Source organism: Pygocentrus nattereri, chromosome 14, assembly GCF_015220715.1.
Source record: "Pygocentrus nattereri isolate fPygNat1 chromosome 14, fPygNat1.pri, whole genome shotgun sequence".
Taxonomy (NCBI): Eukaryota; Metazoa; Chordata; class Actinopteri; order Characiformes; family Serrasalmidae; genus Pygocentrus; species Pygocentrus nattereri.
In genome coordinates this window covers 12,904,236-12,928,443 of record NC_051224.1, presented here as the reverse complement: position 1 = coordinate 12,928,443, position 24,208 = coordinate 12,904,236, and the positions used below count along the sequence as shown (strand labels likewise).

The 24,208-nt window shown below is 40.0% G+C and overlaps 1 protein-coding gene across 1 annotated transcript in view; it reads left to right on the top strand.

Moving 5' to 3' along the window:
• Positions 1 to 24,208, top strand: part of ngfra (nerve growth factor receptor a (TNFR superfamily, member 16)) — a 57,601-nt gene that overhangs the window by 27,284 nt on the left and 6,109 nt on the right. Inside the window, exons 4-5 of the mRNA XM_017685941.2 lie at positions 10,359 to 10,587; positions 12,697 to 12,911. Coding sequence (XP_017541430.1) covers positions 10,359 to 10,587; positions 12,697 to 12,911 — 444 coding nt within the window. The remainder of the gene's footprint in view (positions 1 to 10,358; positions 10,588 to 12,696; positions 12,912 to 24,208) is intronic.

Below are 24,208 nucleotides of genomic sequence, written 5' to 3'. Positions count from 1 at the left end.
CCCGGGGCATTTAAGGACTTAACCAAGGGCTTTACTTTGGGTAGAACATTTAAGGATACAGTCAGGGCAAATAAATCACAATAGATATGTGGATTTGGGAGATATACAAAAATATAACAATATAATCACACCACAAGAATTCCAACCTAAAAATGCAGTAGCTTTAAACTACTACTAAATTTACTACCCTGGATGACTGAAAACATTATGCTTACTTTTAGTGCATAAACAGTTCAAGGAAACTATAATGTTATTATGAGAAAAAACACAAACACATGACAAATACTGTAAACAACTGCAGGAGAAAACAGGCAGTGTGTCATGGGTAGACACCAGAACTTGTTTAAACCTCTTAAATGTGCATCACCTGCTGTTTTTATTACATGCAGTTTTATAACCTAGGAATTACTCAGACAGTTTGCATTGTTGTTTGTGTAATTCTCGTCTAATAAGCCTTAGGATGTCATTAGTCTGGGATTTTAGGGGTTACACACACATTTTCAGTGGTGATGCATGATGTGATATATGACCAAAAGCTGTTCATTACCGTTAGTGGTCCCGCTGTAGACCGCCTCTTTCCTCCCTCGTGCCAGCTAATTACACAGAGATCCAGCATTAAATCTTGTTCCACAGCATTTGCTTTGCTTTCCCTGAGTTCAGAGGTTAACTGGGGTCACTCCCTTATGGGTCTGTTCCAGTCTGGCAGGTGAAAGGTCAAAGTGCAGACAGTCTGTGTGTGGAAGTGCAGTTAGAGAGGTCACTGAGGTCAAGTCCAACTGCTCCTTCTTATCCGCCATAACTACACAGATCCCCTGAGCAGGGGCTAACCCTGACTTTAACTAGCACACAGCACGCGGCTTCACTGACAGTTCCCTGCCAGCGTTAGCAGTTTAATGTGTTAGCATTAGTCTTTAACATGTTAATAATCCTTTAACAAGTATTTTAACCACAATTTAACATAAATGAAACACTCACCTCACAGCAAGGAGCTCTGATGCTCAAAAAGCACCAGCGTTCCACTGGCTTTTAATGGCTAGGCTACCTAAGCTTCAGCGTACCTTGATTGTTAGCTTACATTAGCTAAAATAGTATATCATTTTATTTCCTTTGTGTGACATTTGTGTGGTTTTACATACCAACGATGCCCATAACTCGTTTTATTCATTTTATATGATCATTTTCCAACTGCTCTTTATCCTTTGATGTACCCTTAAGACTGATATTAGACAAATGTGCTTTGTTTTGACTGGCTGTCTGATGTAATGTAACTCATTCTGAAAGTGTTCAGAGCTGAAACACTCCCTAGAACTTCGATATGAAAGGGTGGAGCCAAACTGCTGTAGACTGAGTAAGTGATATATGTGAGTTGGTTCTTGTGAAATCACAGAAACAAAATTCAGAACAGGCTGTTTTTGCAGCTTAGTTTTCATATATGAACTGTATGGGCTTGGAAATGGACAGCACATTTTAAATATTTTAACATTCCTCACACATTACTTCAAATGCTTTATTTTAGAAAACAATTGAGCAAAATTAGGTTCTCCATGATATGGACCTTTTAAAAGTTAAAAAAAGTGAAGTTTAATACTTTATTAAAGATAAATCATAATTACTTATATTAAAAATACCATTAAAAGTTACTTTCCACCTCACATATCCATAATAAATAAAGCAAAAAAATATGTGCCCCCTTCAGCTAAATAAGTGTTCCTTAGCAGGCAGTAGTCAATTTGGACATGATGGGGTGCCTTCCTGCCACAGAATGTTGTCTGAGAAGGCAGCGTCTGTTTTCTCACTCTTAGCTCACTGAAACAAGTAGAGAGATTCTTTCAAAAGTGTGAATTCTATACTTTCAATCTACTACATTTGTTTTTGTAAGCAGAAGAGATGTATCTTCTCATGATTTGAATTTGGTGAAGTATTGCTGTTGTAAGTGAAATCTTGTTTTGTGGAAGGAAAAATGCTACATTAACACTTTTACCATATTTTTGATAATGTTTGACATTAAATCAAATGTAAGGACATGGTGCAAGTACGCAGTGCAATGCAAACCACTTTTATTATTCTACATCAACATCTATTTGAATGCTAATGGCGCCCACTTGTGGATAATTTTCATCTTGCTAAACATGAGTGAGTAAGTGAGCATTTGAGTGAGTGAATGAGTTACTGACAAGCCAGTTCCATGAAGTGCTACATATCTAAAAAAGTCCAGATGTAATTAACTGTGTAATTATGTAGTTGTATATAATGTATATGTATGATTAATCTAAGGAGCTAATCATTTAGACTCTCACTCCATTGTTCATTTCCATGCAGTTGAGAAAATTTTAACTTGACAACACTTGTTGTCCTGGTGTCGTGTTCCTTGCTGTCTGACATTAAATCATAGCCACAAATTTTGTACTTCCTTGGGAAATTACTGGATGCCTGTTGCTCTGTTGCCTGATAATGTGAACATATGGTAAGGCTGAAACATGAATTGATGAATTTGAAGAAAATAGTTACCAGTACAGTCTAAGACGTTAGACTGTCTGCTCTATTCACGGTAGCTGGCAAGTCAAATGAAGGCTTTACACACACACACACACACACACACACACACACACACACACACACACACACACACACACACACACACACACACACACACACACACACTTTTACACACGCCCGAGGGCAACAAACATCAGAAGGATGTACCTCCCAAAGAGCAGCGTGCTAATCCAATAACACGGCACATTACACGCCCCGTCCAGTCGTGGAAACACTGCTTCCTCTGTGTGAGTGTGTGTGGTGTGTGTATGTGTGTGCTCCCTACTGCTGTTGTACAGGGTCCGTATGCATGTGCTGCTCTGGGCTTGAGAATCCGGTGTGTGTCAGCTGCTGTTTCAGCTGCAGACCGAACGCAGGGTCAGGAGCAGCTGATTATGCTCTGAGCTCTGTGGAGATGGACAGGATGGACAGAGCTGATTATTCAGACTGACTTCCTCTTGGTTTGAATGTCATTTCTCAAATATTCACTGGTCTTAGATCAGCTTGATATTTCAAGTTCAGATGTCTCACATCCTGTCTTCCACTTTTAACGCATTTTGGCCCTCATTCATCCCTGTTTGTTTTTCCACCATTATTACCTAAAGTGGTTCTGATATTCTAACAGCACCAGTTGGCAAAATAGATCAGTTACTTAGTGGACTTTGGAAAGTTATTGTGTGCCTGCTTTAAAAGAAAAAAAAACGTAGGTTCTCTGCATAGAATTTTGACAGGCTACATTTGGGTTTAGTTAGATTTTTGAGGGACTACATTTGGGTTCAGTCAGATTTGTGTTGGCCAACAGGTGAATACAGACAGAATGGTCTAGAAGTTGGTTTACAGTAGGATTCAGATAGAATTCTGCTGGACTACAGTTCAGACATAATTTGGTTGGTTTACATTCAAATTGTAAGTTGAGTTTGGACAGAGTTTTGGTGGAGTACAGTCAAATTTTTCTCAGATTACATTTGACTTTGTTTCAAAATTGCAGTTCAGCTAGGAGATATGTCCACTCTATGGTGAATTATGTGGGAATTCGGTAAAATCAGTCATTTTCATCCTTTCCCATACATTACTGCCCTATGTACAATATCCCCCTGAAGAAGAGCATGCATTTAGTGACCCCCATTCCTTTGACAATGCAGGGGGTATTTGGCTGCAGCATTTGGGTTTGATGAGCTTGCTTTGTAAATCTCATTTTTGGAAAGAGAAACTTCCGAGATTTAATACTGACTGTTCCGGTACATCTTTGCATGCTTTGGCAGTGGCTAAATTTGGACTGTGATTATAGTTAAATGTGCCATGGTGAAAGTGTGTGTGTGTGTGTGTGTGTGTATATGTGGGTGTGTGTATGTAGATGCACATATGGATACTTATAGTGGAGATGTTAAGGGATATCTCTCAACAGATGAAGAGCATAAATCAGAGAGCTACTATAAGTGCAAGACAATTAATGAGGCTCAGAACAGATCACATACACACACGCACACACACACACACCCACACACAAACACACACACACACACACACTTTCTCACACTTCACTGGCAGCTGTTCATCTGCAAAAGGTTGCCTTTGATCAAAGCTGCCAATATGTCTCTGTCCTGAGAGAGAACAGAGGATTACAGTAATAAGAGGAGAGGAAAAGAGAGGGAAAGAAGAGAAGAGATAGAAAAGGAAAGGAAGTGGAAGAGAAGAGAAGAGAAGAGAAGAGAAGAGAAGAGAAGAGAAGAATGAATACAGATCAGGGAACATGACTGGAGAGGATTCATATGGACCATCATGTAACGCTGCTGCTTTTATTACTTTTACAACATAAACTTCACTAAACCATCTGACTCACTAAGTGAGTGAAAACGGCTCTAAGTGAAAGCCTCTTAAAAAGTAAAGAGGAGAGAGATATGGAAATGAGGCTGTTGTGAGTCAGAAAGAGATTATAATTCAGGTCTGAATCAAATCAAACAGCTTCAGCTTCTAATCTTTGCAAAATCTTCTCTGTGTCCACTGTACAGTCCAGTACAAAGAGGTCTTGTGGGTCTGCTATATGGACAGCACATATGCACCCACAATGTGCCCCACCAAGTTTCTAGCGTTTCTGTACAGAGGACCACCCTCAACGCTAGCCACATTATAACATCAGTGATGACCTCATAAGTGACCTTTATAGCCACTTTCATTCTTTCTCTTGCTTCTCCTTCTCTCTCTCCTTTTTTCTCACTTTGAATCTCTCCTTTCCTCTGACTTGCTGATCTACATGCCCTTCAGTGCATGCAGCATGGTAATGATGAATTCCACCAAGAACACAACCACAAACGCAACCACACACACACTCATGAATGCATGATGGACATCAACGGTTCTACTGTGGTGGTCTTTTACCACTGTGACTCACACTACAGTAAGCTTGTGAATGTGCTATTTTGTCCATTAGCTTTATGTATGAAGTCTCTCATCTCCTCCTGTGTTCTCTCATTTGGTTGAAAGTTTCATTTGCAGTTGTGTGAATACAGTAATTCTGCTTCTGACACACCCAGAGCTCTAGTTTATAAACTCCTCACAGCATCTGATCTGCTAACACAGCAGAATGACTGTACAACATTTCTGACTCTTTTTCTGTTGTTTCTATACATAAATAACTGTCCACCTCACATTTTTGAAGATACAGTATATGGACAAAATCATTGGGACACTTACCTACAGGAGCTTTTATGACATTTTAAATCCATAGGCATTAACATAAGCATTTGTGAGGTCAGACACTGATGTTGGACAAGACTTTATGGACCTTGCTTTGTGCTCTGGGGCTCCATCACACTGGAATAGAAAAAGGTCTAACCCAAACTGTGCCCACAAAGACAGAAGCATAAAATTGTCCAAACTTTTGTGGTGCACTAAAGCATTAAGATTTCTCTTTACTAGAACTAAGGTGTCTAGGCCAACCCCTGAAAAGCAACCACATAGCATTATCCCTCCTCCACCAAACTTTACAACTGGCACTGTGTGTAGTTGCTCAGCCACTGAAGTCAATTTAGTGAAGCTCCTAATGTGCAGTTCTATTGTTGATGTTGCTTCCAAAGCCAATTTGGAATTATTCACAATAATAGCACTTACAGTTTACAGGGGCAGATCTAGCAGGGCAGAGATCTCACTAACCAGCCTTTGTAAGAGGTGGCATACTATGACAGTGCCATGTATAAAGTCACTGAGCTCATCAGTACAACCCATTCTACTACCAGTGTTTGTCTACTGAGACTGCATATCAAGGCTATGTGCTTACTTTTATCCACTGTTAGCAATGCGTGTGGCTGAAACACCGGGTTTGACAGAATTTGGCACAACACCTGTCTAAAGTGTCTGATCGCAGCATTCACTCTAGTTTCGTTAATTTTCATAGTTCACACTACGTCATTGTGTGTCCTAAACCACATCAACCATCTTAATGAAGACTTCAATGCAGTTTGAGTGGTTTTACAGAAGATTGAGGTTGTATTTACAGAAAATATTTGGGAGACTGTTGACTTCTAGTGTTTGACAACAACATTAGCCTTGTAGCTCCAGGACTGAACTATGACTCAACTATGAAGTGCAATATGTACTTCAATGTACAATGTCCTGTGACCCACAAGGAGAAGCAGCTTAGATAATGTGTTTGTGTGTGTAACTTTAGAAGAGGATGAACTTTTTCCTTGACTTTAATATGTGTTAATGTAATGAGATTCTAAGTCATAAAACCAGAAAGTGAGAAAGTGAGAAAGAGAGAGAAAGAGAGAGAGAGAGAAGAGAGAGAGAGAGAGAGAGAGAGAGAGAGAGAGAGAGAGAGATGCTGAGTTGTTCTCTCAACAGGATCGATACAGCTGCTGGAGTTTCTCTCTCAGAGTCAGATTTCAATCTGTGACCTCTATCAGCAGCTATTACTGCAACACACACACACACACACACACACACACACACACACACACACACACACACACACACACACACACACACACACACACAAACACACACAGAGAAGATTTTTTATGTATAAAGTTTCGGTCCAGCTTTTTGAACCGTGTTTGAACCACCAACAGAGATAAGAACTCTGTTACTTTTGAGCTCACATCGTGTGTGTGTGTGTGTGTGTGTGTGTGTGCGTTAGAGAGCTTCTAACAGCTCCTATCAGTCAGTCATTTTGAAGCCAGGAGGAGTTATTTTAGCCAAGATGTTTTTCTTTCAACTGTGTTCAAGCTTCAAGCTAAAGCAGCTGTGAATGAGAATTAACTCTCCTCTTCTTTTCTCTCATTTCCTTTTTCATTTTGTTTCTCCACTTAATCTGCCTTTCTCTCTCTCTCTTCTCCCTTGTTCTTTTTGATATTTTGCTGAATCGCCCTCAGTTCTCTTTTTTGGCTTTCTCTTATGTCTATCTCTCTCTGTCCCTCTAAGCAGACAGTGGGGTTGATCTGTGTGTGTGTGTGTGTGTGTGTGTGTGTTAAATGCGTGCTGCAGTGTAATTACTGCAGCTAATCAGAACACTTAACAGCAGCAGCCTCTGTTCATTTACTCCTTCACCCGCTCCCCCATCCTCCATTCCTTCTTCAGTGCACTCTCTTATCATACACACACACATGAACAGTCCCTCTCAGTCTGTGTGTGTGAGACAGCCTAGGCAGTGAATGCATTCTGCTAGATAAAGAGGGCATTATAAGGCCTATGGCACTCACATCAGATAGGCACTCAAACCCCTCCCTGTAAAAGAAGCAGCAATAAAGCCGTGAATATAAAGCCTCCTCATTAAAGGGGGGCGCCCAGCCGAAGGTTAACAAGCTCTTAAAACGTTGGCAACAAACCCTGAAAACGTCGCCTTGAAAACGAAAAAGAAGGAGAAAAAGACAAATAATTAAAAATCGTTTCTCCTCTCCTCGCCCTCCAAGCGACTCTTCGTCGGGGCCGGCCTGGCTTTGCCTTTTAAAAGCTCAGGGGGTTTTCTACTCTGCCTTTACCTAGCTTTTAAATGCAGACAGCTCAAATCAACAAGCACATTTTTATTTTGTGGGAACATCTGGCTGGACTCCAAGAGAAAAAAAAAATCTCTTGTTGGGCTGTGAAACCTTGACTAGAACTTCTCCACTGAATTTCTGAAAAACAAGCCTGTTTTGCTGACAAATAATAAATATATGTTTGCAGCAATGTGTTAAAGGGTCTGTAAAATTGCAAATGTCCTTGCTTTATTCAGATAAAAGTGACAGTACATGTAGAAAAAACAGTTCATCAATGTGATCATATAACCATGAAATACATAATGATAGTATTTATTATCATTTATTATCATAGCGTCCACTATCCTCTTATCTGCTGTTAGCCCCACTGCACTCTCGCTACTGCTACTGCTGGAGAAATGCTTTACAATTTTTAGACAAGCTTAATAAGCACGCAGAAAGATCCGCTGTGACCTTCCCACCAACCCTGCATGTCCCGCTCATCATCCATGGTGTGATTATGACTGATGTACTGTTGAACTTTATTTAATTTAGGGCACATTTACCTACTTCTTAAACTCTGGAGCTATTTTGAATGCAGTTACAGACTGTAATATTATTAGAAAGAGAGAGAGAGACAGAGAGAGAGCACAAGGGAGAGCAAAGGGAGTGCAGGAAATGTATGTAGGCATATTCCTTCAAGAAAAGAATTACTCATCGAAAACAAACCTAAGCCCGATGTTGTACATGAATAATCAGACCAGACCTGCTCTGAAACTTAATATTTTTTTGGGCCCTGTTATGTTTGGGTTGAGCAGCAAGTCTCTACTTCCCAGTCCCCTGACCTCAAGGATGAAACATGGGCAGTTTATAGTTCAAAAAGTTAAAAGCAAAGTATTTAATTTGCATGGCTGTTCATAAGGCTTCATAAATCAGAAACAAGGTAACTTACAGACTGATACACATAACAACAATAAAGCATCAGCAAGTGATCTGGTTCATAGGATGACTTATTAACTCCAAATCCTGTTATTATATCCCTGTAATTATTCCTTACACATATTACATACTGTGTGTGTTCTGGTCTGGCATTTCTCCTCATGCCTCCAGAGCATTATGGCTCCTCAAAGTGGAACTTCTCTATCTCTAAACTTCTCTATGTACACCTGACATCTTCTTCTATATATATATCAAATGACATCTGAGTAGCCCAGGCTCTCTGAAAATGCCAACATATGGCATGTGTGACTGTCTTATGTAAAATATTTTTTAATTGTAATTAACCAAAATAGCACACATTTAAACAAAATTAACTTAATTGGGTCACAAGATAAATGGAAAAGGAATCACTGAAGGGAGTAGGCAATAATGACAGAAAGAAAGATGAAGAGTAAAAGAGAAAAGGGCTGGGAAGAGAAAGAAAGAGGGAGAAATGGCAAGACAGAGGCAACAGAAAGAAGGAAATAAAGACAGGAGAGAGAGGGGTAAACAGGGTAGGTGTGGGGGGGGGGTTGCAGGTAACAAGAACAGGCAGAGTGAGAGAGATAAAGAGAGACAGGAAGTGGCTTGCTGACAGATCGGTGGCTCTTGGGTCGATATGCCTTGACTTAAGATGGTCGGCATGTTGAGCGGTTTTCTAGAGATAAGGGCACCGTCTGTGTGTGTGTGAATTAGGTGGCACAGACACCAGAAAAACAGACTTTGGCTTCTGGCAGCAGAAAGCCATTTATCACCTCTCACCTGTGAGGAGATTTACAGTATGCTCTGAAGGCACAGTGATGTGTGCAGTCAGCGATTATCATTGCATCTTCTGGGGTCATGGGGTCTTTGGTGAAGGCATCTGAGGCATTACAGCCTTCGCAGGAAAATCATCACCGTCATAGCCAAACATAATGAGATCCAGAACATTTCAAAAGTTTCACAACACCAGTTTTGGTTTTAAATGAAACAGCTGTGTATGTGTGTGTGTGTCTCTAATGTTGCCAGGTTTGTGGGTGTATATATATATATATATATATATATGTATATATTTGAATGGAAGAAATTGTTTAAGACAAAATAAGTAAAAGAGCCAAAGGGTTCCCTTGGGGTTCCTGAGGTTGAGGTTACGATTGACATTAGCAACAACTTTTTTGTGTTCAGTCATGCAAAAGGAACTGGATGCACTCCACAAAGCCAGGAATATAAACCTGTGTGCATGCGTGGAGAGAATGTATGGTGGTTGCCCCTGCCTGAATTATTGATCAAAATCAAGACAGGAAGAGGTTAAATCAGACTGTCACAAAAAAGCTCGGACAATAAGTTATAGATCCATACAGTCCATAAATGTAAAACAAGTTGCAAAAATTGCAAAAGTTTTTGTAATGTCACAAATATCATATTTACATATATCCACCTACAGCAGTTTAGCCCTGCCTATTCGCATATAAGTTAAAGACACATTTACAAAAACAGGCTGCTTAATTCTCAGGGATAAAGAGAAGTAATGTAAAAATGTAATGCACATACAAATATATAATAAGCAGACAAAATACAATATTAAAAATAGTAGGATATTTAGGAAATTCAATACTTTCTCTACATGAATCGGCACAGTGGCATGGTGGGTAGCGCTGTCGCCTCACAGCAAGGAGGGCCTGGGTTCGCTTATTCCCCGGCCGGACGACTGGGGTCCTCTCTGCTTTGCATGTTCTCCCCGTGTCTGCGTGGGTTTCCTCCGGGTTCTCCGGTTTCCTCCCACAGTCCAAAAAACATGCAGTTAGGCTATTTGTGTAAAATGATCAAATTGTAAGTCGCTCTGGATAAGAGCGTCAGCCAAATGCCAATAATAAATGAATCTAAACCCACTATACCTTTCTTTTTCCCTCCCAGATCCATCAGCCCCAACTACAACTTTCAGCCCCACTCTGGACCCCTCATCCCTTCCTTGGGACGAGGACGGTGGACTCCGGAGCCCTGGGCCAGACGAGGAGACGACCACAGCCAAGCCCAGCTCACCCCGCTTCATTGGCACTGGCTTTGATCTAAACCTCATCCCCATCTACTGCTCCATACTGGCAGCTGTACTGGTGGGGCTACTGGCCTACATTGTCTTTAAGAGGTGAAGAAAACATGGAGAAGGAGTGAGAAAGAGAAAGTGAGAGAAAGAGATGGGAATGGACAAAGCAACACTTCTAAAATAGGCAGTCATGGGCTGCAGGTTAGGGAACTGGCCCTGTGACTGGAAGGTCGCTGGTTCAATCCCCAGCACTGACAGTCCATGACTGAGGTGTCCTTGAGCAAGACACCTAATCCTCAATTGCTCCCTGGGCTAGGATAGGGCTGCCCACTGCTCTGGATGGGTTAAATGCAGTGGTGAAATTTCCCTGTTTGTGGGACTAATAAGGATCACTGGATAAAATGCTATATTACCCTATAATGCTCTATAATTACACAAGCAGAACTTTGAACAATGCCTGTGGCAAAGCCAGAGGAACTGTAGGAAGGGGAAAGAGAAAAAAAAAAAAAAAAAAAAAAAAATATATATATATATATATATATATATATATATATATATATATATATATATATATATATATATATACAAAAAAACAAGTTGTATCAGAAATGTTGTTTCAGAAATGTTCAAAAATTATTAAGACAGAGAGAAAATGGGACTCCCAACAACCATGTAAGATCTGGTAGACACCAAAACTGCAATCAGATAAACAGTACTTTAAATACAAATAAATATATAAATATCTAAGAAGAAAAAGATGTGCTACTGTAAACATTCTGTATGTGCAGATACTTTGAGGTAGATAATAAATGAAATGCAGGTACACAGGGATAGAATACTGATATAGAAATCTTCCAGATTGTAAAGGATATGTATAAAAGATGTGCAAGATGTCAGTCTATATGTGTAAGCACAGATTTGCTAGATTGAAGGTGCAGAGGATCAGAGTGAGTCTGATGAGATGTGGATGAGGTTTAGATTGTCCATGGAGATGATGACTCAGAGGTGTAGTGACAGGCCTATAGACAGATACACCAGCACTACTGGCTGTTTAGCAGCCTGATGGCTCGGGGGAAGAAACTGTCTTGGAACTGGCTGGTTCTGGACTTTATGTTTCTGTATCTCCTCCCCCTCGGCAGCTGTGAGAACAGACAGTAGCTTGGGCGGGTGGAGTCGTTCAGAATCCTGGTCTTCCTCAGGCAGCAGCTGGTGTGTAAATCAAAAGGTTTGGGAGCTGGACCCCGGTGATGTGCTGGGCTGTCCACACCACCCTCTGCAGAGCTTTGTGCTCAATGGCAGTGCAGTTTCCATACCAGGTGGTGATGGAGCCTGTTAGAACGCTCTCCACAGTACATGTGTAGAATGTTCTGAGGATGCAGGGGTTCGCACCAAACCTCTTCATTCGCCTGAGGTGGAAGAGGCACTGATGTGCCTTCTTTACCACCCGTGTGGTGTGTTTGCTCCATGTCAGTTCCTCTGAGATGTGAACACCAAGGAATTTGAAGCTACTGACCCTCTCTGCTGTGGCCCCATTGATGGTGATGGGGGTGTGCACCCTCTTTTGCTTCCTGAAGTCCACTATGAGCTCCTTGGTCTTATGCTTTACGCCTGTTGGTGGTATAGTATAGTGAATAACACCTCTGCCTTCTAGACTGTAGACTCGGGCTCAGTGCCCACCAATAACAGCCCTTGAGCAAGACTCCTAACACTACCTTCACCTATCTCAGTAAAATGATCAAATTGTAAGTTGTTCTGGGTGTCTGCTGAATGCTGTAAGTGAAAGGACATGTAGCTGTCAAAAGGTGCTTATTAAGAAAAGGAAATACGTGAAAAACAAACAAAAAAAATTAACCATTTTTGTTTTCAGAACAAGGGACTTTCCACCCCATACTCCAGACCTCAACATCACCAAATGTGTTTGGGATTACTTTGATCATAAGAAGCAGAAAATGCAACCAACTTCTAAGACTGAACTTTGGAAATGTAAAATAGACACAACAATACTTAAACGTTTTAGGTAGCATTGTGCCTGCAGTGCTTTTTGAAACAGAGACAGCACAATACCTAGTTAACCAAATAGAAGGTATTAGGGTTAATCGAATATAATAATCATCATTTGTTGCAGCACTAAAACACAGATACATACACTCTTCACTTACGCTCAGTCTTTCTTCTCTTTCTCTTGTTTGTCTGTATGTGTATATATCTCAGGTGGAACAGCTGCAAACAGAACAAGCAGGCAGCCAACAACCGTGCCGCTACGGCCAATCAGACTCCATCTCCGGAAGGAGAGAAGCTCCATAGTGACAGTGGCATCTCAGTGGACAGTCAGAGCCTGCAAGAGCAGCAACAGCATCAGCAGCAACAACAACAACAGCAGCAGCAGCAGCAGGCTCACACACAGCTGCATGTGCCCGAGCAGATTGGTAAGACTCACAGGAGTTCGGCCTCAGGCGCTGGCCTTTTGTTATGTCTTTTGTTGTAGCCTTAAGGCTGCTGGAGATTGCAATGTGCATGAACAACAGAAAAATGTGAAATACTCAGACGGCACAGATATGATGTGGTTTTTTTACAATTTGACAAACAAACCTGTAGAATACCTTCAACTGACAGAAAGACAAAAGACATCTTCATAAATAGGGCAAACTGTGATATTGAGTCTTTTTGAAATATGAAAGAAGCTCACTGCTTTATTCTAGAGCTGCAACTTTCTGAGCACTTTTATAGATAGCTTGTAAGTCCTTAACCCAGTCTGAGCTGATTTTGAAGATGCTAGCAATCCATGTAATGAAGCAGAAAACTAGTCCTTTCAAAAAGTTTTAGTTGCAAGGACACAACCAGTTTGTCATTAGGTGCTTAAGTGCTACCATGCCAACACCTGTTGGCTGTGAAAGTCAAACGGAAATGAAATAATGTTGCATTTTCAGCATCAGAAAGATTACATTTGTTATGCAAGTTACTGTCCATAATTCCTCAAATTAATTTACTGACGTCTGAAAACAACTTGCTTAAATATATCATACTTCACTATACGTTTCAGAAAGTTGTCGGGCACTTTACATGTGAGTTATGCATAACTCCAGTCCAACTTAGTTCGATGTAGTTTTTAAGCAACTAAGGTTGCATGTAAGTGTCACGGTGTAAAGCCAGCCTTAGGGAGCTGACTGAGAAGAACGTGGCTTTACCTTTTGGTAATCACTCCTATCATTAAACATTACCCAGATCCTCTGTCTCCCTGCACTTTTCCCTGCATTTTTCGCTCTTCTTCATATTTCATATTATATCTCTTCTGCTCCTTTGGAATCTTTAGTGAAGCCATCTGTATGGCCTGCTCTCTCTTTCATTCTCAGCTCATTCTCATTTCTCTTCACTGCCATGAGAGGTTGCATGTGTACATGGCTGTTTCGGTCAGTCACCTAGGGGTAAAGAAGACCACAAATGTCAGCAACACTCACACATGCATGGTGGTGAGCACCATGTGAGAGCTCAAATGCTTCACACTAACAGAAGTGTACTTAGCTCACTCAGAGCAGGATGATAATATTTAAAGAGCAAATGCAATAGTGATGAGATGTGTGCACCCACACAATAGGCCAGTCCATGTAAACCCTTATTCTACAGCTGCAAGTTCATTATATGGGGCCGGAGGGATGGGATGGTTGCTGGTTTTAATGATATTCCAATGTATAAAACTCAAAGATAAGCATACTCACGGAGTGTACTCAACTGTGCAACAGTGTACTTACAGTCGTCTGCAAAGGTTTTAATGCTCCCATTCAAATGATATGTTCTGTTGATTTTCTATGTGAAAATAAGTTACACATCCTCCATATAGAACACACTTTAAAATAAAACTTTTCTGCAAATTGCAAAAAATAAACTTTAAAATATAACACAGGCCTCTTTTTTAGTCTTTTTCCAACAAATGAGAAAATTCAAGACTATTATGGAACAAGACATATTACTGATTAAGTAAAATGACAGTAAGAGCATAGTGATACAAACTGCGCTCTGAATGAGCTCATATGGTCTCTCTTAAAACTATCACAATGCACAGACAATAAAGGAAGCCAGACATACACATGTCTTAACCCACCTGGCAGCAAGTTAAAGGGGCCATCGCCAAATTCTCAGAATGGATTGCGATGTCAAGCATTGAGTAAGATGGAGCACTGCACTGGAACTTCTCTGTATGTCCAGCATTAATCAGCAGAGATAGTGGACTGTTTTGGTGCTATTCTTCTCTTTTGATGCACCTTTTTTCTGAGATAAACTACTCAACCTTAAAAGTCAGAGGTGTGACTAATCACAAAGCAGTACAACAGCTGAGCCAACAGAAGGGAATGAAATTACACAGAAAATGGAATTACTAATTAAATATTAATGACTAAACGCTAACTGAGAAAATAAATTAAATTCCTCACAAATATGACTTATCATTTAAAATTACTAAGAAAAGTACAAATTCAACTGATTTTTTCTTGAGAATATACTGAGTAGCTATTACCCACGTCTGTTTTAAATGTAAATGGGCTGTCACCTTAATCTGTCTGTGGTTTTAGTGGCCTCCTGCACAAATGTACTGTACAGCTGTCAAATAAAAACAGTGTTGGTAATCAATTATTTATGTTGTCATGGCTAAGCCACTGTCCATCACTGAGCAGTCTGAAATGTCCAAACAGTGTTGATCAAGCAGAGAAGTTTCTAGCTTTTCGAATATATTCTCTAATTAGTCAAATCTGACTTTTGTTAATGACAATCAGATAACACAATTTTGGAATCAATGAGATTTCAGAAGTTTTAACAGTCTATTTAATTCTGAGCCCATGCTTACAGAAAAGCCCATATTGGCTGTTAAAATATAAAGAATTACAGTAATTAGTGATGGTAATATTTTATACACTGCAAAACAATGTATTTCAGCAAATAAACATCATCTTACTAGTGGGAAATATATCTAATGTTCCTCATTATGAGAAATATTATTTCCATAAACAAGAAATGAGAAAACAAACTGAATTATAATGTCTGAAACTGCATAAACATTCTTAGGATAATGACAAATATTACATATATTGCCTATGAATATTTTTGGTGACTATTTATCTTGAATGGTCCTTTTAAATGAAACAAGACTATCAAAAACATATGATGGTTAGGAGTAGGTTTTGGGTTGAGGTTAAGGTTAGGATGAGGGCCAGGGTGAGAGTTAGGATTAAGTTTTGGGTTGAGGTTAAGGTTAGGATTAGTGCCAGGGTTAGGATTAGGCTCTGGGTTGAGGTTAAGGTTAGGGTTAGGATTAGGGCCAGGGTTAGGGTTATGATTAGGTTTTGGGTTGAGGTTAAGGTTAGGATTAGGGCCAGGGTGAGGGTTAGGTTTTTGGTTGAGGTTAAGGTTAGGGTTAAGGATTAGAGCCAGGGTGAGGGTTAGGAGTAGGTTTTGAGTTGAGGTTAAGGTTAAAGTTAGTATTAGGGCCAGGGTTAGGGTTAGGATTAGGTTTTGGGTTGAGGTTAAGGTTAGGGTTAGGATTAGAGCCAGGGGGAGAGTTAGGTTCTGGTGAGGTTGGGTAAGGTTAGGTCTTATGTAACATATTAACAATGCATCTGCTTAATGTAAGTAATGTGTCAACAGAACAGCGACAAGATATTTACTTCAGTGTACTCAGCTTCATTAGTGCTACTTTACTGATACGATGTTGATATGTTACTGTTAATCTGTTAACGGTTTATTAATCATCTACATACAACCACTCCAAATGAAGCATTACCAATTTTTTTCCCCAAAATTGTAGTTCATTTTTAGTCTTTTAATTCAATTCAATAATTTCCATGTGTATTAGTGCTTTCAGAACCATTTAATCACAACAATACCCTCCAGTCACGAAACAAACTCAACAATGCCTAGCATGCACAAAACACACTCCAACCTTTCAGCTTTCATACTTTTCCTTTGTGCTGGTGTTGGTGTGTGTGCATGTGTGTGTAAAGTGCTTGTCTATATGGAGCACTCTGGATAAAAGCACCTGATTAATGAATAAATAAAAGACAGCAGATACACATTTACTTAATGTAAACGTTTGCCCAGGTCCATGGGGGGCTGGATAGACAGAAACTCATTAAAGCCCACAAAACATCAGCACACACAGATGCAGACAGTGCAGACTTTCCTTCTGTTAGCCTCACTCTTCTCCTTATCTGCACAAAGGCTCTCTTCATCTCACCTTGAGGGTGTGAAAGACATCAACAGCGCAGGCGGAGTGGTGTTTGTCAGACAGATAGGTAGCAAAGTGAGTGATTGTATACAATGTTGAAACATTCTGGAGTACAATATTTACAACAACGGACAGAACCCAACTTTAGAATAACAGTCAGTAAACAGCTTTCTTTAGTCTCAGGGAATGGAAAGTACATTATGGAGCAAAGACTTCTCACATTTCCAACGAGACACAGTATGAATTATGGCAGCTTGTTGGAGGACTGACCTCTCCACATTCTGCCTACAAATGCCTGCTTTTGGAGCAGCTGTTGTGAGATTGTACAAGCTCTACAGAACACTAGTGAAAAACCCATTCAGCCAAATGAGAACTGCAGCACAGTTCAGAGCCACTACATAATATTGAGTTTCCAGTTTTACTGTATATAATCCCAGGTTTATTACAAGGCTTATTATTCAGTGACTACAGGGACTTCAATGCAAACTGATAGAGCTATACTTAGGTTATAGAAGTGTGCATTGAGACTCTGGCCATGTAAGGGGTTGAAATGCAACACTACTGACCTGGACTGTGTTGTTGCAGCCAATTAAAACTTGCCAGGCTGGAAATGACAAATTTGCAATGCTACTATTGGCATAATTAAATGGCAAAAGAATTTCACCCACACCATAATGTAGTGTTTCACTAGCATATTAAGCATCACAATTTATCACAAAACCAGGCTGTGTGCTAGTTTCTAATAAGGACTTTTTGCCAGCGCTCTGTACAGCTTGTCCAACTTCACAACAGAACAGTTAAAAATAACACATTTGAGAAAATTAGCTAAATTCTGACTTGAGACAAACTAAATTTGTGAGGCAAGCTAAATAAAAAAATGTACGAATTTTCAGCCTTGATGGAACATATTTTTACCAATCAAATAAACATAAGAGCACAGAGAAACGGTGTTATTTACAAAGAACACTAGACTAAATTCCTTAAATAGAACCTTCTCTGTAAATGCCCTAAAGGGGTATTCCACCAATTTAATGCTTAATTAAATAGTTAAGATGTAAACAAACCAATTCCTTGGTTTGGTGTGAAATGCTGTTCTAGAGAAACTTGGCGAGTCAGAATTGTTCACAGTAGTGCTGATAGGAAACAGACGTCTGCCTCTAAAAGCTCCCCCACAGAAACTTATGACATGAAATGGTTATGAATACACAGCCTGATGACTGAGGCAATTGTTTTAGAAGGTTTTTAGCCTAAAATATATTTTTAAAATCCATTCATGGCAGAGAGGCATATGCAGAGTGTTGTAAGGCAAAATAGCTTCCAAAAAAAACATTTTTCTCACTTTTTTACCACCAACTACACTTCAACTGGGCAGCAAGACAATATATTATTGTGTTATCGTGATAAATTATGTCACAATACAACACAGTATGTTTTTCTGATATCATGGATATCATCAGTACTTGTAAAACATTGACCAACTGCAAGTTTCATTATAAACTAAACACAACTACTCCAGTTTATTATTATTATTATTATTATTATTATTATTAATAATAATAATAATAATGAATACAATTCATTGTGCTCACAGTTTTTGAGGGTATTTTTAAAAAATATAGCACTGTAAATCTCAGATTTCAGATTTTCACTACTGTAAATCTCAGATTTACTGGTGATTTGGATAGTACAATTTATATGTATATACAAAATTTAAGCATACTGTACATATTGTACAATATACAAGTGTGTATAAGTATATAAGTTTCTCTACAATGACCAATTTCACATCAAGCCACTCTGAATGACATTATGTACATCTCAACCACTGAATAATGTAGAACATTTGAAACACTGGTGGAATTCCCCAATGCATTTTGACACTGGGGTTTACAGCGCGCTCTCACATGGAGGAAACACAAATGTAAGACAGAGAGAGAAAAAGAGATAGTGAAAAAGGAGAGATAGAGAGAGAATGGGTAAGGAAGGTGGAAGAGCCTCAGGAAAGTGAACTAGACCCTGTCTATACAACAATACTGATACACAGACCCTTCTTTTCAGCTGTCGTGCTAGTGTCCACATCTGTCTGTTCATCCTGTTTCTGTCCTGTGAGTGCTCTGTCCCATCCTGTTCTTTCCTCCTCTCTCTCTCTCTCTCTCTCCCTCTCCCTCTCTCTCTTTCTCTCTCTCTCTCTCTCTCACACCCACCCACCCACAATTAAAGGCCCAGGGCTTTTCATTTTGCTACTGTGCCTCTCGCAGAATGTCTACAGCAGATGCCTGCTCTCTGCACAGACACACACACACACACACACACACACACACACACACACACACACACACACACACACACACACACACACACACACTTTACAGGTGTGGAATATTTCAAAAGATCTTGCCAGTTAAATTAAAAAACGAATTTCCCCTTTGGATCCAAACAGATTTGTATGGTAATCCTAATAGAGGACAGTATGCCTCTATTTAGAGGAAGAGTGCTGACTTAGGATCAGTTTTTGCACGTTAGAAACTCAGAAACTCCCAGCAGAAGAAGACACATGGCATGCTCTAGATCAGCACTTTTGTTCTGACTCACTCTGTACTCATGAGCTGCGGGCTCCTACGCATGCTAATCATTAATCAGCTACTATTGTATGGGGCTTTCAGATAAGCTTGGAAAGGCCTGGCCAGCACAGCCACATGAAAGTAGCCTCAAGCAGCAATCTGCATTTAATGTGGCATGACCAGGCCTCCATCAACAGTGTCATAGTGAATTTCATTATAGCAGCTGGATCTAAAGTGGTATAATTGACCTATCTATGCTCTGCCTAAATTTAGAGTGGGTTTTTAATTTCAAATGATATTTATTTTGTGTGAGTGTGAAAGGTCACACTGTTAGGAGAGATTGAGTGGAGTGTTTTCATATTTGTTATGTAATCCAGCTAATGTTAGCAATGGGGGCAAATTTGTTCTGCCTAGTTCACCTAATGAATTAAAACAACATAGTTCAGCTGGATAGCGTAGCATTTTAAACTGGAAATACAGGCTCTGATTGACTGGTTTACATATGCAAAACATGTCCCACAGTGTCCAGTGTGTTGTTTGCTAGTTAGACACATGGCTGTATCAACATATGCTTGTAGTATGAGAAGAGAGCTTGTGCTGACATATTCTGGGCAGCTTTGAGCTAGAAGGCCAGATCCTCGATTTCATAAACAATGGTAGGACTGAGACAGACTAAGGAAGGAGGAAGTGGTGATGGGGTACAAAAACTTCTTTATGGCAAACAGAAGGTAGAGATGGAAATGCCTTCCTCCAAAACGAGAGTTATTTTACTCTTTATTTTTAATTCTTATGAAATTGAGGCCTTAATGTTAAACAAACACTATAGTTCTCCAATGTGGATAATTGACATTTACTGGCAGAAACTGGCTTGTGTACTACGTTTTCTCATTAGATTACATAGGGCTATCTATGAAAGGTTGTATTTGTGGACGGATCACAGATATGCCAATTTAAATAAGGATCTGCATCCTGATTCCATTTTGATTTCCTTACTTCTCCGACCAACACAGCAGCGCCACTACAGCATTAAGTTGAATCTCCTGCTATAAATGGTTGAAAGTCGCATGACACCTCCTTGGATGTCTTAGCCTGTACTTTTACCCTGTAGTGTATTTTCTCTGATTGGCTCATTAGCAGGTGTTTGCTGACGAATAGCAGGGCTCAGTGTAGTCGGCTGCTGTCCCCAGGGCTGCTTAAAATTTGATGCAAGACCAGTGTTTAATGGCTACTAATTAGTATTAGCCAAAATACGTCTGTTGCTGTTATAACGGAAGCCATTAAAACTCACAGTCTCGCTACATGCTGTGCGTGTGTGGGTGCACGCATGTGTGTATGGTGGGTGGCAGCTAGCCGCACAACTACTACAGTCAGCTCATTAAGACGCTCCAGGGAGCTGTGAATATGTTCAATAAATCTGTAAAATTAGCACGTCCTTTTGCACTCCTGGATTGAAGACTTGATTCCTCATCATTTCTCCCTCTTTTCAGAATCATTCATCATCATCCAGGGAAGGGTGACTAGGTTTTCACTTTCTGGATAGTGGGATACTTTGTTTAACACACATACACATTTACATTCACATGCGTTCATATGTAACGCAAATGATGCAGGACAATAGTTACATTTAACAAAGTGATGAATGTTACTGGATCAGCTGCAAGCATCATTCTGGCTAAACCTTACTATACCTGGCTAAACCTAAATATCTGTTAACTTTTCATGCTGTCTGACAGTTTTTGCTTTACCTTTTTACTGCAAGTGTCTTCTGCAGCCCGGGATCATGCATCCCATGCTAACGTTAGGTCAGTGACCCCCTACAGGCAATTTACCAGTGGGGCATAAATATCATCTGAAATAACTGTGTTAGGCATACCCACCCTCAGTGCTTTAATACATACATTGCCTATGTTATTATGTGAGTTTCTGCTGTTTGAGTTTAACAAGTGTGACAAGTTGAACTAACAACAATCAGTCAGTAAGGCACTGTGTAACTAAATCTGTTATAGTATAGTATAAAGTGAAAATCCAAAGCATAAATATAAAGTTTTATTAAATTATATTACCTCTAATTGGAATTAGCTCATATACTGTATTTTGTAAAGGTATATGTAATAAACTTAAGTAAACCAGGACAAAATTACATATTTCGGTGAATGTTTAGGACATATCTTAAATCCAACTGAAACTAGAGATAAGAAGGCTGCAAAACTAGGGTCCAATACAAAAAAAGTACATTGAAAATATATTACAATGTAGGCTATTTATATTTCAGAATATACAGATAACATGCAGTATTATCTCCTTTTCATATGGAGTCCCTGTAGGTTGTGTGTTGGGCCATCCAGAAACCTGACAAGCCGTGTTCACATTTTCTTTCACACATGCGCCAATAAGCTTCCTCTGGCACTCTATGGGGAGCTATACTATAAGGGAAACTGTACACATAATGACAACAGTTACTAATGACCTTGCTGGCCACTCTGAAAGAATCCTGCCAAAGACTCTCTGGCAATACATATTCGCACAGAAATGCTACAGTGTCAGTATCAAAGCGTGGAACAATTTTGGGCTATTTGAAGCCGGCTTGTAGCCCCTGGCTATGTCAAAGATTTCCCTCAGGTAAACTGCACAGTACACGCTCAGCCTCAGTCAACAGGATCAACTAGAACAGCAATTATTCTTCCTTCTTCTCTTTCACATCCTTCCATACTCTGCAGATCTTTCAGACCCATGGGGGATGGAAGGATGGATGAATGGATGTCAGAGAAGGGGGAAGGGGGTGAGAGGGTGTTTAATTTTTAAAAGTGTTCCATCCGCTTTCCTCGCTCTCTAAGCAGGACCTGAGGCTCAACCATCATTCTACAAGAAGAGCAGTCACGACAACCGTCAGTCTCTCTCTCTTTATATTCTTCACTTTCTTTGAATTGCTTTGCTGCTGTTTGTCTAACTCTGCCACTTCTCATTCCTCTGGCCTTGTTTTTAATATCATTCTGTCACGCACCACACTACAGAGAACTGTGGTTATTTCTCTCTGTCTTTTCTTAACATTGCTTTACAAATTCAGTTCTGTTTCAGTCTAGATCTGGAGGACCAATATGCATCTGTAATAAGGGGAAAACAGCCCTAAAGCATAAAAGGCATGTAGAAAATAAACCATTAAATTTCATACATAGCCACAACCCTATCTGGACTAAGTGGTTAACGACGATGATGATGATTTCATACATATGCACAGAACCACAGCTGCCCTCTTTTGCTGTAATGGAATGATGGTAGTAAACTGCCACATTCTCCTCAGAAGGCAATAGTGGTGGGCCACCATCAAGTGGAATGGCTCAACAAATGCAATGAAGACAGATGTATAGATGGAACAGTAAACTAGGCATACAGAGAATTTTGATTGATCAATTCATAGTAAGACATCTGTCATTATTTAAAGTGATATTTATGAATAAAGGCCTTTAGACACCAAGCATAATTTATTTTTTGTGATTTATTCAATAAATTAATTTAAGCATGTGTATAACTGACGTGCATGTGTATAAAGACGGTGTCTGGCGTTGGCATGACGACAACAAAGATGATGGAGGAGTAGGGACAGCACGGTGTGTACTTCCATCCTGCTACTTCTACACTCCTAATGTATCAGCAGTTTCAGTGTAAATAAGCCCTCAGTACTATATCTTGCACTTAAAGTAGCCACGTTAATGCACAATCTGAGCTGCACAGGCACACTGAGGATTAATACTTGTTTATCATGCTGGGAGAGGGATGCTATAGAGAGATACCAATGATGTCACAGAGCGGCAGACAAATAAATAAATAAGTAAATAGGCAGGCGTTGTATGGGGCGCAGCAGAGCACTGTTGTAGCGCTGCATTGGCACAGCACTGCAGTGATCCAGACACAAAACGGAACCATGCAACTCAAAGGCCGTTCTCCGCATTCCGGAACCGTTTCCATGGCTCCCCACAATTGACAACAGATTGAGGGGTTAGTGGGAAAATGGGGCGTTTGTGTGGCACACTGAATGTAGTAATGATTGCAGTTAAACGGGGGGTGGGGGGGTGGGGTGGACGAGGGGGCGAGAATAGCTCGAGAGAGCCCTCGTTAGGTGAAAACAGAATAGATTGATGAGATTAAAGGCTTCAGCTCATGGTGATGTGGTTTATTTTAAAGAAGAATGAAAAATACCCTGTCAAGTCTAGAATGATCAAATTCTCATAAAACACCACTTTTACATGAGTTTTAAGGACAAACAATAAAAAATGGCTTAACTGAACAATACCATACTGTGCAGAGCCTTTCACAAATATGTACATACATATATAAGAGAGAGCAATTAGCCTGTTAGCTGCCTACCAAGCTGTCCCACCTAGTTAGACAAAAAACTTTTACTTCATATACACACAATTTATAACATCTTACAACATACACTCAGTGGCCACTTTATTAGGTACATCTGTTCAGTTGCTTGTTATCACAAATAGTTAATCAGCCGATCACAAGGCCGCAACTCAATGCATTTAGGCATGTAGAGGTGGTCAAGACAACTTGCTGAAGTGCAGACTGAGCATCAGAATGGGGAAGAAAGGTGATTTAAGTGGCTTTGAACGTGCCGTGGTTGTTGGTGCCAGACGTGCTGGTCTGAGTATTTCAGAAACTGCTGATCTACTGGGATTTTCACACACAACCATCTCTAGGGTTTACAGAGAATGGTCTGAAAAAGAGAAAATATCCAATGAGCGGTAGTTGTGTGGATGAAAATGCCTTGTTGATGTGAGAGGTCAGAGGAGAATGGGCAGACTGGTTTGAGATGATAGAAAGGCAACAGTAACTCAAATAACCAACCAAAGTCTCTGAGGAACGTTTCCAACACCTTCTTGAAAGTATGCCACGAAGAATTAAGGCAGTTCTGAAGGCAAAATGGGGTCCAACCTTTAACTAGCTA